Source organism: Rattus norvegicus, chromosome 13 (genome assembly GCF_036323735.1).
Source record: "Rattus norvegicus strain BN/NHsdMcwi chromosome 13, GRCr8, whole genome shotgun sequence".
NCBI classification, from domain to species: Eukaryota; Metazoa; Chordata; class Mammalia; order Rodentia; family Muridae; genus Rattus; species Rattus norvegicus.
The window spans coordinates 79,100,904-79,115,140 of NC_086031.1; the positions used below are offsets into that span (position 1 = coordinate 79,100,904).

The following is a 14,237-nucleotide window of genomic DNA, read 5'->3' on the forward strand; positions in this document are numbered from 1 at the left end:
GAGAGGTCCTTGCTAAGAAATAGCAAGATGGGGCATCTGTAGTTGGCTCTCTTTCTCTCCTTGTACATCTACCATTTGAGGAATCAGGAGAGAAGATGCTAATCTAAATCCCAAGGCAAACAGACCTCCTATGAGCTGTATGTAGGCACCTCACAGGACATATTTGCAAGCCCACTTGGTTCTTCAGAGATTCTGTGTCTCATGCAGTTTCTCCTGGACCTCTGTGTGTCATAAGAATTAGATTTCAGTCCATGACAAGATAAGTCACCAAGGCACAGGGAAAGAGAAATGGTTGCTGTTCAGAGGTTCATTAGAAACTTACCTGAGCTCTTCTGGATTCTTGACATCTACTTCTGAAACCTACGCCCTGACCTTTCTGAGGAAGTGACTCTGGGAATCATAATCTTGAACAAATTCATGACTCTGGAGGGAAAGATCCTTTTAATGACCGTAAGAGCTGATGGCAGGATTTAGAGCTTTGCACATGAAAGTGCGAGGGTTGGTGTAGATCTAGACAAACTGCAGTCATCAGTGAAGGTTTTGTTGTTTCCAGGGAGATCTGCTAGTGAGAGGAGTTATGAGGGAGAGATGCCACTGAAGACCAGCGCACTGGCTGCGATGCACATCTACTGAGACTTCACTCTCAGACACTTTGGATAAGCATAGGTCTTAGGGAGGAGAGCCAGGATTCTGCATCTCTTCCAAGGTCCGAGGAACTAGTGAAAGGCAATTCTATTATTACAGGAGTTAAGGTTAGGAAGTCACCGTGTGAATAGGTCTCATATGTGGACAGGGAGGAAGTCATTGTGTGAATTGGCCTCATATGTGGACAAGGAGGAAGTCATTGTGTGAATCGTCTCATATGTGGACATGGAGAAAGTCATTGTGTGAATTGGTCTCATATATGGACATGGGAAGTCATTGTGTAAATTGGCCTCATGTGGACATAGAGGAAGTCATTGTGTGAATTGGTCTCATATGTGGACATGGAGATAGTCACTGTATAAATTAGTCTCATATATGGACATGGGAAAAGTCACTACGTGAATTGGTCTCATATATGGACATGGAGGAAGTCGTTGTGTAAATTAGCCTTATATGTGAAAATGGGAGTCCAGATGGGTCTGTTTTACTAAGAAGATGGAGAAATGGCTTCCTGTTTGGTTCTCTCCTGCCACTCTCAAGAAATATAGAAAGTGATGTTTTGTTTAACTTCAGAGACAGGATGAACCACCAAACTCAGCCCTTATTTTCAGCAGAAAATAACATAAGAAGGCTTATTCACTGTGTTTGAGGTGGATAGCTATCAGTTATTAATTTTTACTCAGAATCAGGGACATGGTCCTAAATTATAGTCAACAGAATCTAAACATAGGGTCAATTGGCAGAGTAGGCATTGAGTATCAGTATGGATAAACAGATGTTTTAGAAACCCTTTCATTTATTATGAAACAATTTATATACAATGTTATTCCACTGTGTACACATTTAAGAGCATTTGAAACAATAAAAAAGAATATTTGTGGGGTTGGGGATTTAGCTCAGTGGTAGAGCACTTGCCTAGGAAGCGCAAGGCCCTGGGTTCGGTCCCCAGCTCCAAAAAAAAAAAAAGAACAAAAAAAAAAGAATATTTGTATTCTTTACATATTAAGAAAAAGAAAAACAGAGAAAGAAAACACATTTTATAGCCATAAAGCTGAGTCATTCAAAGCCATTCTGAAGCTTGAAACTGTGTATTTGAATTATGTGTGGGCTAACTTGTAACAGTACATTTAGATAAGTGAAAATTCCTTTTTAAGGGGAGCTGGTAGTTTTTTTTTTTTTTAATGACGGAGTGATTTAATTTTAGCAAATTTTTTCTTATTTGTCTGATGGTTTATTTGCTCAAAATCGTCTCGTGTGTCCCCATCCAATGGACTTGAACTCCTGATCCTTCTGCCTCCTCCTTATGAGCACCTTGATTAGCAGCATACACTGAGGTGCCCAGTTCTTCGTCAAAGTCAGGACTTTGTAAATTCTAAGCAAGCATTCTCCTTGTTTTGTGGATTTGTGGGTGCTGTAGCTGCTGTTGGATTCATTTCATGTGTAAGGGCCTCAAGAGAAACGCATCACTCTTAATTAACATCTCTGCAGCTTTGGGCAGGGACTTCAAGACTCATAGAGAGCTCCGTCACAACATTAACTTGCAAATCATTGTTCGTAATTTTGCCCTTCACTCTCTATTTTAGGTTCATTTAAAACTCTTGAAATGAAGGCATCCAAGCCTGGCTGGTGGCTCCTAGACACAGCGGTTGGAGAAAACCAGATAGCTGGCATGCAAACACCATTCCTTATCATAGACAAAGGTATCACCCGCATGGTGTTTACTGGCGAGGGAGTGCCTGATAATAGACTATTTCCAACTTCCAGATTGCAGATAATCTGATTCCCACCATTCAGTTGTGAAAATGTCAAAACAGGCTCCCCCCCGCCCCCTGCCATTAAAAACATAACAATTAGGGGTTGGGGATTTAGCTCAGTGGTACAGCGTTTGCCTAGCAAGCACAAGGCCCTGGGTTTGGTCCCCAGCTCCGAAAAAAAGAAAAAAGAAGAAGAAAAAAAAAAACATAACAATTATCTATACAGCTCTAACAAGCAGGTCAAATATTCTATGACTGGGGAACTAATAGAAAGTACCCTTCCTCATAATTTGTGATCCATGGGAAAGTATACATAAGAAAACCTCAAAGCTCCTTAGAGTAGAACAGAAAGAGTAATCAGAATTCTGCCGTAGCAGGTAGTAATCTATCCGTTCATAATCAGTTCTTGCCAAGTATCTGTCAATTACCAAATACAGTGCTCACATCCAGGTGCCCATTATCTGGTATTTCTTTCCTTGAGCAAGATGTAAATAACCTTGTACTCTCCAGGTCAGTGACTAAGAGTGCAGTCTTAATGTAAATAGTTTGCTTTGGAATCCAACCAGATGGGCATCACCTTAAATATATTTTTTGGACTCCGGTGTTTTCTGCTCTGGTAGTTACTATTCTGATAAGCACCAGTCTTCCTAAGTGTTTATCTCTTTCTAATCAGGCATATTAGATGGTAAATGAAAATAAACTCTAGCCATAGGTTTTACTTGTTATATGTACTTTCTTTTCTAAGCAAAAAAAAAAAGCATTTATTTTTGTTTTTGTCGTTTCATAGAGTGCAAGATGCCAATGGGTCTAAGTACTGGTGCCATATCTGACTCACAGATCAAGGCTTCAGAATATCTGAGTAAGTATGGACATCATAGCCTGTGACTGGCCATGCCTACTGTCACAGTATGCGACTCATAAAGCTATGCATGACAGCCCTCTATGGGCCAATTCTGCCATAGCTTAATGAAACAACCCCATCTGTGGCACTCCTCTGGTAGAGGAAGAAGTGTTTCAGGAAGAAAGATCCTATTCTTACATTTATCGTTTCCACTTCCTGTGCTGTGTATTGCTTCCAAGAGGCCTCTTCTAGGAAACATCAAGAACTCGGCTTTGCTGATCTCTCTACCTAGGCAGCCCAGTAGCTCTACAGGGAATCAACGGAATAATAGCCTTACCTTATGACCTTGTAATCATTTTCCGAACTCTAGTTATCTTGCCTACATTGGCTCACACACATAACCTACAGCCAGATTCAAAGGTTCTATATCATCCAAGGAAGATGGTCCCAATATATATGCTAGCCATTCATCTAGTCAAGAAATGTTATGCTCAAACTATCTCTTCAATTTTTTCATTCCGCCTCAACGTCCTTCCTGATTTCTAGAGGCTGTTTCCAAAAGAATGATGAGGTTCCCAAGTGTTCCTCCCAGGTCTTCCTGTTTGGTAGGCACATTCACAGTAGCCATATCAACATAACTGAGAAAACACAAACATGACCTATGTGCAAGAGAGGGTGGATGATGGTTTACAACTGACTAAACATGGCCTGAGGCCAAGGTTTCGTCATTGAGGAGTGGCTTGGCAGCCAATGTTCACGTCACCTGCCTGGTCTCCTAACTATAGCATAAACCCTCCAAGGATCTGGTTCTCTGCTGTACTAAACTAATTTGAGAAATTGGTAGTTTTCTACTGAAAAAAAAAAAAGACTACTTCAAGCCAGACATGGTAGTATGTGGCTGAGTCAGAAAGACGGCGAACTTTAGTCCTGCCTGGGCTATTATAACAAGACTTTCTTTCAAAAATAAATCAATTCACAAATTCCTTTTTTTCTTCTTCTTTTGAATTTAGCTTATTGGGAGCCCAGATTAGCACGATTAAACAATGGCGGCTCATATAATGCTTGGAGTATAGAAAAATCTGCATTAGATTTTCCCATTAAACCTTGGATCCAGGTACGTCTAACTAACCTGATAATATTGGTTGCCATTATGACAATGCCGACAGTGGGTTTAGTTGTTTCTTGAAATGGCAATTAGGGAAACAACCATGAGTAGACACAGTTACTCTTCTCCACAATTGCTTTCCCACAATCGACCCTGAGAGGTAGGTCATGTCATTTTCAATCTAAGAAAGAAAACCCCCAACAAAGGTATCAACTACTTTCCCAAAGTAAAGCGCAGCTGGTCGGTCCTCATACTGACATGCAAGTTCAGGGGTGCTTTGCTCAACAGTGGGTTGTCCCTCACAATTTTATGAATTTGCTAAGACCTTGGACATTGTCTAATGCTAAAGAAAGCTGATTATGTCTTGAGCTATGGTATGGTATGACTCACTAACAAGGATGGTTCTGTGTTACTGTATTGCAGGTGGACATGGAGAAGGAAGTTGTAGTCACCGGGATACAAACCCAAGGTGCTAAATACTACCTCAAGTCTTGCTTTACCACGGAATTCCAAGTGGCTTACAGCTCTGACCGAACCAACTGGCAGATCTTCAGAGGGAACAGCATGAAAAGCGTGATGGTTTGAGCACATGTTTCTAGCTAAACCTTAAGGCTCACCCTGGGCTTTCCATACCAGTAGCCTCTCAAATTACGTTTTGGGGAGTTAGAAAAGTGAATGGTTTTCTAAAGGTCTTAGGAAGTAAAATCTGATATTATTATGATGGGTCTGTAAAATAAAGGGATACGAGGAGCTACTAAAACGTCTCATCTCCAGGGAAGTTGAAAGGAAGAAGCAGACTTGAGCAAACGCCACTTCAAAACAGATTGGCAGATAGTGTACAGCGCAGTGTCCACCCTTGTTCAACACAGAACCTAGGCTGGAAGCTGCCTGCAACGAGCTTTGATTTATTATCATATTTTACTTTGTTCTTTATCTCACATACCTTGATTTATGGTGATTGTGGTCACCCAGTGTTGCTCTGAGGCACTGTGTTTCTCAGGCTGCCTTGGAGGACATGCTAGAGGACTGACAGACCCTGTCTGGTACTCCATGAGCCCAGACAAGATTCCTAGATCATTCCTCATTCCCAGGCTCCTCCCCAAAGAAAAATATTCAAATGCAGAGAGCCTGTCTGTCATCATTGTGCAAACCACCTTGAGTCTGTTTCTCTTGGTACTTTATGTAAGTCACTTTACCGTGAGCTGCTCTTTTGCTGTCTTGACTATTTCTAATAATGACATATTTGTAATGCAGCTAAGATAAAAATCACTAAAAGTCTTAAATTATGGTGCTTATAAACCAGTAAGGGGAGAAAAAACTCCATAGCAGTCAAAATCATACCTTAAAGATTTTCACATCCATGTTTATGCGGGACTCGGGCATGTAGTTTGGTGGCTTTGTGGTTTGATTGCCTCAAACTTTAATGCCACAGTAACAGAAGACATGCAGAGTAAACCAGGAAGTATTCTCTTCTGTGTTCTGGGTGAGATTTCTGAAGTCTGTGTTAATGCCTTCATTTGGCAGAGATCATCCATAAATCTATCGGGACCTGAAAAGCTCTCTGTGGGAATTTTAAATTCAATTTCTTTCATTAACAGATAGCCTACTTCATATTAGGTGATTTACGGTACTTTGTGTGGCATGTAAAATACGATTTGCCCTCTTCCTTCAAGCTGTTGGTCATGTGTGTAGTAGGGTCTAGAATTAGTTGTCCTCCGAAATCCTCCTGACATCGGCAGAGTCTGTAGCAACATGGCTTATGCAATCTCTGATATCATCATTTTTCTCTTCTTTTACTTTTAGGTCGGGCCTGCTATAGATTTGTCAGTTTGTTTTTCTATCTTTTCCAAACGCCAGTTCCTTTATTCACTTCCTTCTGCCGTTTAATTGTGCTCAGTCTTACGGATACCTACTCTTCCCTTCTGTTTGAACTGGACACTTTATGATACTTGTCTGTGAGGGAAAGGGAGGTGGGGCACAACCTGGTGACTGACAGGAAGGGGTCAGAGTCCAGGCTCTCCCTGAGCACCTTAGGAGGCGTTGTTTTCCTTGGCTGCTAAGTAGATACAGAGTTCCACACTGGTTTCTCCTGACACAGCTGAGGGCTTCTTATTGGAAAAAGTCTGGCGCTCCTAGGGTGGTTCTTGAACCACTTCAGTCCCAGGAGCCTCAAAGTCTAACCCTTTATTATAGCCATTGCCTCTATGCTTGGCTTGTGTCTGGTGTCTGTTTGCTTTTCTGTGGTAGTTGGATGGTTTACAACGGTTCTCTAATGAGATTTCTGTCTTCACCAATGAGCCTGGAACTTACAAACTAAGCAAAAAGCTCCCCTGGGGGACAGTTCCATGTTTTTCTTTGATTCCTGAGAAGCTTAGATAACATGTTTTCTTCACACCAATCTTTCCATCTTTTTCTTTCTTTCTTTCTTTCTTTCTTTCTTTCTTTCTTCCTTCCTTCCTTCCTTCCTTCCTTTCTCCTCCTCTTCCCCCTCTTCCTCTTCCTCCTCTTCCTCCTCCTCCTCCTTTGCATAGTGAAGGGTTTCTACATAGCAGGAAGAACAGGAGAAAGTGTACCAGCATCCTCTGAGTAGAAGTATCCGCACTCAGTTTTTCAAACCAAATCACACTGATCCCACTTCCATAAAAGAACCTAACAAAACTTCTTAGATGGGGTTTGTTCATTTGTTTGTTTTTAAATATGGTCAGTTTTTAGAGAATTGTTATTAATAGTTTCCTCTCTCCCTCTAGTCTTTTGCTGGCAATTCAGATGCCTCTACGATAAAAGAGAATCGATTTGACCCACCTATTGTGGCTAGATACATTAGGATACATCCCACGAAATCCTATAACAGACCCACCCTTCGGTTGGAGCTGTTGGGCTGTGAGGTGAACGGTAAGGGACAAGACGCACAACCTTCTCTCAGACACCCCGAGGCTTAAGATTCGGGTGGTGTGGGGAAGTAGAATTTAGATACCTTCAAGGCCTTAGGCTCCAGAAAAATCTTTGCAAGACAAGTTCCAATAGGGATATTCTCAGTGTGAACTCAGAGACAGAGTCTGGTTCCAGTAGTCTGGGGGTGGGGGTAGGGTGAGAACAGCACCTCACACCTCCGTGTGTCACTGAAACTGTCTCTCAGTCCATTTTTAGTGAGAGCCACCTGACTCTCAAAGTCCCCCAGGCCACTCAGACTTCAGTGAAGGAACTGTGTCACTGTCATAGTTTTTGGTACTCAGTAAGCGCTTTTGAATCTGAACCTGGCTTTCAATTTCCGAAACCGTGAGTGAGCTCTGTATTCTGTTTTGGACCCTATATACGTACTCAAGTCTTTCCAAGCTTTCTTTTTTTCAGGGGGTGAAATTTGTCTTGTGATCTAACAAATCTAGGTCACAATCAGCAGTCATAATAGTCCACGGACAAGTCTTGCTTTTTTTAGCAAGGCTTTCCAGTTCTGTTTTAATCATTTATTTATTTTTTTATTTTATGCACGTTGGTGTTTTGGCTGCATATGTGTCTGTGTGAAGGTGTTGGGTCCTGGAGTTACAGACGTTAGTAAGCCGCCATGTAGTTGCTGGGGACTGAACCCAGATCCTCTGGAAGAGCAGTCAGTGCTCTTAACGGCTGAGCCGTCTCTCCAGACGAACTTTCCAGTATCTTTAACTCTCAAGCACCTACGGGAAATACTATCCTCATCCAGGCATTCTGGAATAAAGACAAGGGCTTGGCTCACACAGACCTTAGGTGACTGTTGTAGACTGGAGTAGGTGAAGGGGTGTAGCATCACATGCTGTGTCATGCCCTGGGAAGCTACCTGATCTTCCTCTGAGGTAGGCAAGGAAGGCCCAACTCACAGAAGAAAGTACCTGAACTTTGGAATCAGTCTTTGACCAAAGCAGACAATGCCGTCCTTGACATTCGTGAGAGATATGGGTGTGGACATATACCAGTATCTGGATACCAGCAGTGTAGAAAACTGATTTGTGCCCACACAGAATGCAAATTTTGTGTAGGCAGAATTACCAAGTGAAACAGATCTGAAAGTCATGGGGGATTTATTTCCATAATCACAGTGTCAGTGGGAGCTTAGGTCAATCATGTAGTGTAACTAACCTAAAATGTGAGGTTCAAGTCTGTTAATTTACAGAAAAAAGATTCCTTTTCTTTTCTTTTTTTTTTTTTTTTGGTTCATTTTTTCGGAGCTGGGGACTGAACCCAGGGCCTTGCGCTTCCTAGGTAAGCGCTCTACCACTGAGCTAAATCCCCAGCCCCAAAAGATTCCTTTTCTACATAAGAAGCATGAATTTTTTTTTCTCTTCACTTTTTGGAACTTACATAGCAAGCAGGTGCATGTTTCTTTCGGGATTTTTTTTGGTGGGGGGAGGGACATAGAGAAAGCAAGCTATTGCTTCAAGAAAATGTCCCTTTTGTTCCCCCACCCCAAGGAAAAACAAAGTAGCACTTAGGTCAATAGTCAGCAGCCTTCACTCACTCGGTAGGTTTCCTATGCCAATAGGTCAGCTTTGCTTACCTAGAATGCTCAAAATTATGCCCAGGCAAAGTCCTATAGAGTGTGTGTGTTCAAAATGTTGACAGGGAAAACAGAGAAGGTGGCTACCAAAGTCACACTACATCTCCACAGCTTCTGTTGGAAGAAACTCTCCTTTCAGTACAGCCGTGCATAGCTTAACCACGGGGATCCGTTCTTAGAAATGCATCTTTAGGCTATGTTGTTGGTTACCGTGCAAACGTCACAGACTGTGTTTACAGCGTACGGGCCAGTCACTCAGTGTGGTCTCTTAATAGAATCAAGAGACGGGGTTGGTGAGCTAATTTCTTGTAAGTAGAAGGCACATGTTCAAAGATAACAATAAGAAGTGTGGTCAGGGGCTGGAGAGATGGCTCAGCGGTTAAGAGCCCTGACTGCTCTTCCAGAGGTCCTGAGTTCAATTCCTGGCAACCACATGGTGGCTCACAACCATCTGTAATGGAACCCGATCTTCCGGTGTGACTGAAGACAATGACAGTGTACCATGTACTTACATAAAACAAACAAATAAATCTTAAAAAAAAAAGTGTGGTCAATACACAAAGCAGTTATGTCGTAGTTTATTATTGAATATTATGAATATTATGAATATTATGTACATAGCTATGTGCACCGTACTTCTACACGTGTCTCAGCCCAGTAGTCTGATTTATATGGACGCCATCAACCACAGAGGCTATGTGTTACTTATGACATCTATGATGTCACAACAGCCCCACAGCCTAATGGGACCACTAGTATTTGTGTAGTCTGTTATTAACTGAAATGTCATTATGTGCAACAAGATGGTACGTATTGTTCAGAACCACCATCTATCTTAGCAAAGACTTGAGCTTTCATGGCTGTCTGAAGAAGGGAGAACCACACTTAAGATACTGGGCTGGGTGGGATACTGGCTTTAAGTTCAGTTTTCTGTTCCAGCAGTCTTGTGCTGGGCAAGTCCTTGTGTCTTGCTGTACTCTGTGTCCACTTCCGTCAAATGGATGTTTGAGCATTGAATAGTGTATTAGTAGCACCAGAGTAGTATTTGGACTTGAACTGAACAAATGTTCTTTCTTTGGCTGTTCCCTGGTAGAGATATTTCTTGCCTACTGTGTTGCAAAATGCAATGCGGGGACCATTAGTGCTGTGTAATTAATCATATTGCTTCGCTCTTGACAGGATGCTCCACACCACTGGGCCTGGAAGATGGAAGGATACAAAACAAGCAAATTACTGCATCTTCATTTAAAAAGTCATGGTGGGGAAGCTACTGGGAGCCTTCCCTTGCCCGCCTGAATGCCCAGGGCCGAGTGAATGCCTGGCAAGCCAAGGTGACATCAGCCATATAAATGGAGTTCTCTCACTTTCCAGAAATAAACAATAGCCACCACCACAGGGGACGGGAGGGTGGCTGGGAACTGCGGTGTGAGGCTCTGAAGTTCCAGGTCTGAGAATCTAGGATGACTTGCGGAATCAACAACTCTGAGCCCTAACCATGACTCAGAGAAAAGTCGTACATCTTCCCTGTAGTTCTTGGTAGCTTTGATTTAAAACAGGAAGAGACAACAGCTTGCAAAGAACTAGACAGTAAATATTTTAGGCCAGTGGTTCTCCACCTTCCTAATGTTGTGAGTCTAATATAGTTCCTCATGGTGTGGCAACCCCCAAGCATAAAATTATTTTTGTTACGACTTTATAACTCTATTTTTGCTACATCTAAGAATCGTAATGTAAATGTCTGATCTACAGGGTAGGTGTCTGGCATGCAAGCCCTGTGACAGGGCCATTTGACCCCCACAAAGGTCGCTACCCGCAGGTTGAGAACCCTGTTTTAGGTCCATTTTTCTGTAGTTTTTGCATAGCAATGAGTATGTCCATATATAAATGAATGAGGGCAGCCATTGCTTATGAGTTCTTGGTTGAGACAATTTAACATTAATAATGAACAAATAATTATGGTTTATATAATATATCTCTCTTTTTTCATAATTTGCCACTTTAAAATTTGTCCTTCCCTTTCTTTATGAACTTTGTGACATTGTTCAAGACAGTTGGAGATGGCACAGTTATAAAACCAGGAGTATAAATCAGTGATCCAAGTTAAACAAACACCTTCCAGAAAGTTCCTTTGGTATTACTCCACTAAGCATTTCAGGTCATTTGATTTGAGGATAACTGTTAATAGCTGACTTATTTTTATTTCGTTTTTCATCTGATAGCAGATGATACCATAATAACTATGATGCCCTTCAGACAAGACAATCCCAGATCATTATTTAGTGTCTTCCCATCTCCCTCCTTTAAGATATATATTAATATATATGTAAATATATAAATAATATATAATATGTAAATATTTACATATGTAAATATATCTCAATTCCTCAGAATAGGTCACTACAAAGAAAAGTGAGGCACGTGAACCCCACATAGTGTCTTAGAAGCCAATCTCTGTGCTCTGAAACCCGTTCTAGTCTATTGTGGACTCACAGAGTGCTGGACTGACAGCAGTTGATAATGAAGCATCTCTCCAAATCTCTCCGTCCATAGATTAAATCATCTCAGCTTGATGCCCAGGCAGAATCTTGGCTAGAATTCTATCCTGGCTAAAACTCAGGCCAGTCCCCTGCGTCAAGCAGCCCAAACATTTCATTTTGCAATTTTGCAGAAGAAAACTGATCCTCAGAGAAATTAAAATAGTAACATTACACGACATGCTCACATAAAAATATAAATAATAAATAAAAGTGCCTTATAGTTATTCCCCAGACATCCCTTTAGACCTGTATGTGATAAATCTTGTCACCCTACACTCTATTCTACAGTCTTTAAAAGAAATCCTTTCTATATAGTTAGCTTTAATCACTGGGATTATAATTAAGACCCCCTCCAAATAAATGCTAACTTTGTTGTTTTTTTTTATGTCATTTTAAAATCTGAATTTCTCAGTCAGGAATTTCTGTTTGGTCTAACCTTCTCTTAGCACCAAATGTCTTTGTGATATTTAAAGAGGCGGAAAATCAAAGCCAGACACATGCAGGTGTGCATAGCCAATCTGTTCATGACCGAGTGTCTCTTACCTGATATATACAAAACCCCTCACCTGTACCTTGTATCATTGATACAGCCTTGATTTTAAGTCACTCTAAGATGATACACAGAGGGTCTCACAAAGTTAACAAAGTATTAATCCTTTAACTCAATCAATTTCCTTTTAAAAACTATATCATGTAAATATAATGTATTCATATACATACACATATGACCACATGAATATGAATGACAGTGAGGAACTATTATTTATTTCATCCATAATTGCTTGAGACATCTCCCAAAGGTGGGAATTCATTCCAGACAACTCCAGGTATTAGTCCTTCTGAACTCTCTTCCGAAGCATGTCACTGAACACGAGGAGACCTTTTGTGAGGCTAGACTGTGACACACCTCAGGCAGATACTCAATTTTTTCTCAGATATCCCTGAAACAATTTATATACTTAAACAAACTTCCTTAAGAAAACACTTTCAAATAATTTAGAAGTTTATTCTTTTTGTTCAAAGAAAAATTCATCTATTGGTAAGTATCCAGCAGCTACATATTAAACACCAACTCTGTACCTTGCATTGCTGTGAATACCAGGGGAAATAAAACTAAATAAGCCCTCATTCTATAGCAGCAAAAGACCTAAAGATGTAAATAATTACTGTATACGATATGGAATACATGAGTAGAAATTAAATCTTTTAAAGTTGGTATACAAAGCAATAGGTTTCTTTGTGGCGGCATTATACTTCATTCTCAATCATTTATTTTCCCTCAGCATTGCCTTCCCCAGTCAGGCATACTCCATTACTCTCTCTCTAATCCCCCTCCTGGTCATGATCCATAACGACAAACAAGAAATCACAGGGAAGTCTTCTAAAAGACAGCACATAAGGGCAGTGGTGGAAAAGCTTGACGCATTTTCTAACATTTTTTTTTCCGGAGCTGAGGACCGAACCCAGGGCCTTGCGCTGCGCTCTACCACTGAGCTAAACCCCCAACCCCAACATTTTGTTCTTAAGAAGAAAGATTAACATTGTTTCAGTGCTTCGTGTTGCTGTTTCCGTAGGCAAACAACAACAAGCAGTGGTTACAAATTGATCTGCTCAAAATCAAGAAGGTAACGGCCATCGTAACTCAGGGTTGCAAGTCTCTGTCCTCTGAGATGTATGTGAAGAGCTACAGCATCCTGTACAGTGACCAGGGTGTCTCCTGGAAACCCTACCGGCAGAAATCCTCCATGGTGGACAAGGTACAGGATGCTATGTTAGCGAAGGCTTTGAAAACTGTCTGGAAACTGTTTCCCGATGAGAAATAACAGTATCTTGCATTTGCTCGTGCTGATTATCAACCACTTCCCCAAGTGTTCTCAACCCCCACCCAACCCCCTTCTGCAGGTGGCTGGTCTTAGCAGAGACGGTTTGTATCGCTTTTCTGACTCAGCCGCCCATGAAACAGGGAGGACAAAGTACCAGGGGATTCTGTGGGGCTTTCATTATCTCTGACTTGGAAAGATGGTGGACCTATCCAGAAAACCTTTTCACTAAAGTGATAAAAACCCCTTTCTGCAGATAGACTTGCTGCTTGTAGCAAATCCGATGCCCTGGACCACAAGCCTCTGTATGCCACATTGCGACTAAACAGGAAATATTTGGGAAGACTTCCCTTCTTGTGAAATCAACTGCTCAATTATATTCCTAAATCCCTCTCCCTTTTACCACAGAAATCTGCTTAGTAATCCGGGAGTGGGAACGGGGCTAAAACTAGTAGGAAAGCAACACAGGGAGAGGATCTGAGCTTTACTGAATTCTACCCAAATGCTCACACAGCATGGAACGTGTTTGTGTTTTTTCTCATCTTTTAAACCGCCAGCGGTGGGTTTTATCTTGTTAAAGCAGGCTTTCCTCATCCCAGGGAACCTGCTGTCATAAAGACTCTGCTGTGTGTGTGTGTACATCTCAGGGAACTTCCTGAGAGTGAAAAGAAAACATGAGCACACACTCAAGGGGAAGAGGCATACAACGAAAAGGAGAAATTAAGAAAACCGCAGGGTCGTATTTGTCCTGAATGTTAATAATAGCAAGTTATTTATTGGTATCTGCTACACGGTGCTCACCAGGCACGTGCTGTGCACGGACACACACTTTCACATCTGTGCAGCTCGTCTGAGGTAGAGCTTTAATTCTCCTCACTCTGAGGATGAGTCAGAGGCGGGCAGAGGAACATAAGGATTTCCTCAAGGCCACACAGCGACCAAGAGGCTAACACACTCATGTCTGCTTTATTCATTTTTTCTAATTTGACACACACTATTGAGAAACGATT

General features: G+C 41.5%; 1 protein-coding gene across 1 annotated transcript in view; it reads left to right on the plus strand.

The window, feature by feature from the left end:
* Nucleotides 1-14,237, plus strand: part of F5 (coagulation factor V) — a 69,591-nt gene that overhangs the window by 54,247 nt on the left and 1,107 nt on the right. The window contains exons 18-24 of the mRNA NM_001419051.1: nucleotides 2,229-2,345; nucleotides 3,187-3,258; nucleotides 4,251-4,354; nucleotides 4,769-4,924; nucleotides 7,093-7,237; nucleotides 10,050-10,201; nucleotides 12,982-13,164. Coding sequence (NP_001405980.1) covers nucleotides 2,229-2,345; nucleotides 3,187-3,258; nucleotides 4,251-4,354; nucleotides 4,769-4,924; nucleotides 7,093-7,237; nucleotides 10,050-10,201; nucleotides 12,982-13,164 — 929 coding nt within the window. The remainder of the gene's footprint in view (nucleotides 1-2,228; nucleotides 2,346-3,186; nucleotides 3,259-4,250; nucleotides 4,355-4,768; nucleotides 4,925-7,092; nucleotides 7,238-10,049; nucleotides 10,202-12,981; nucleotides 13,165-14,237) is intronic.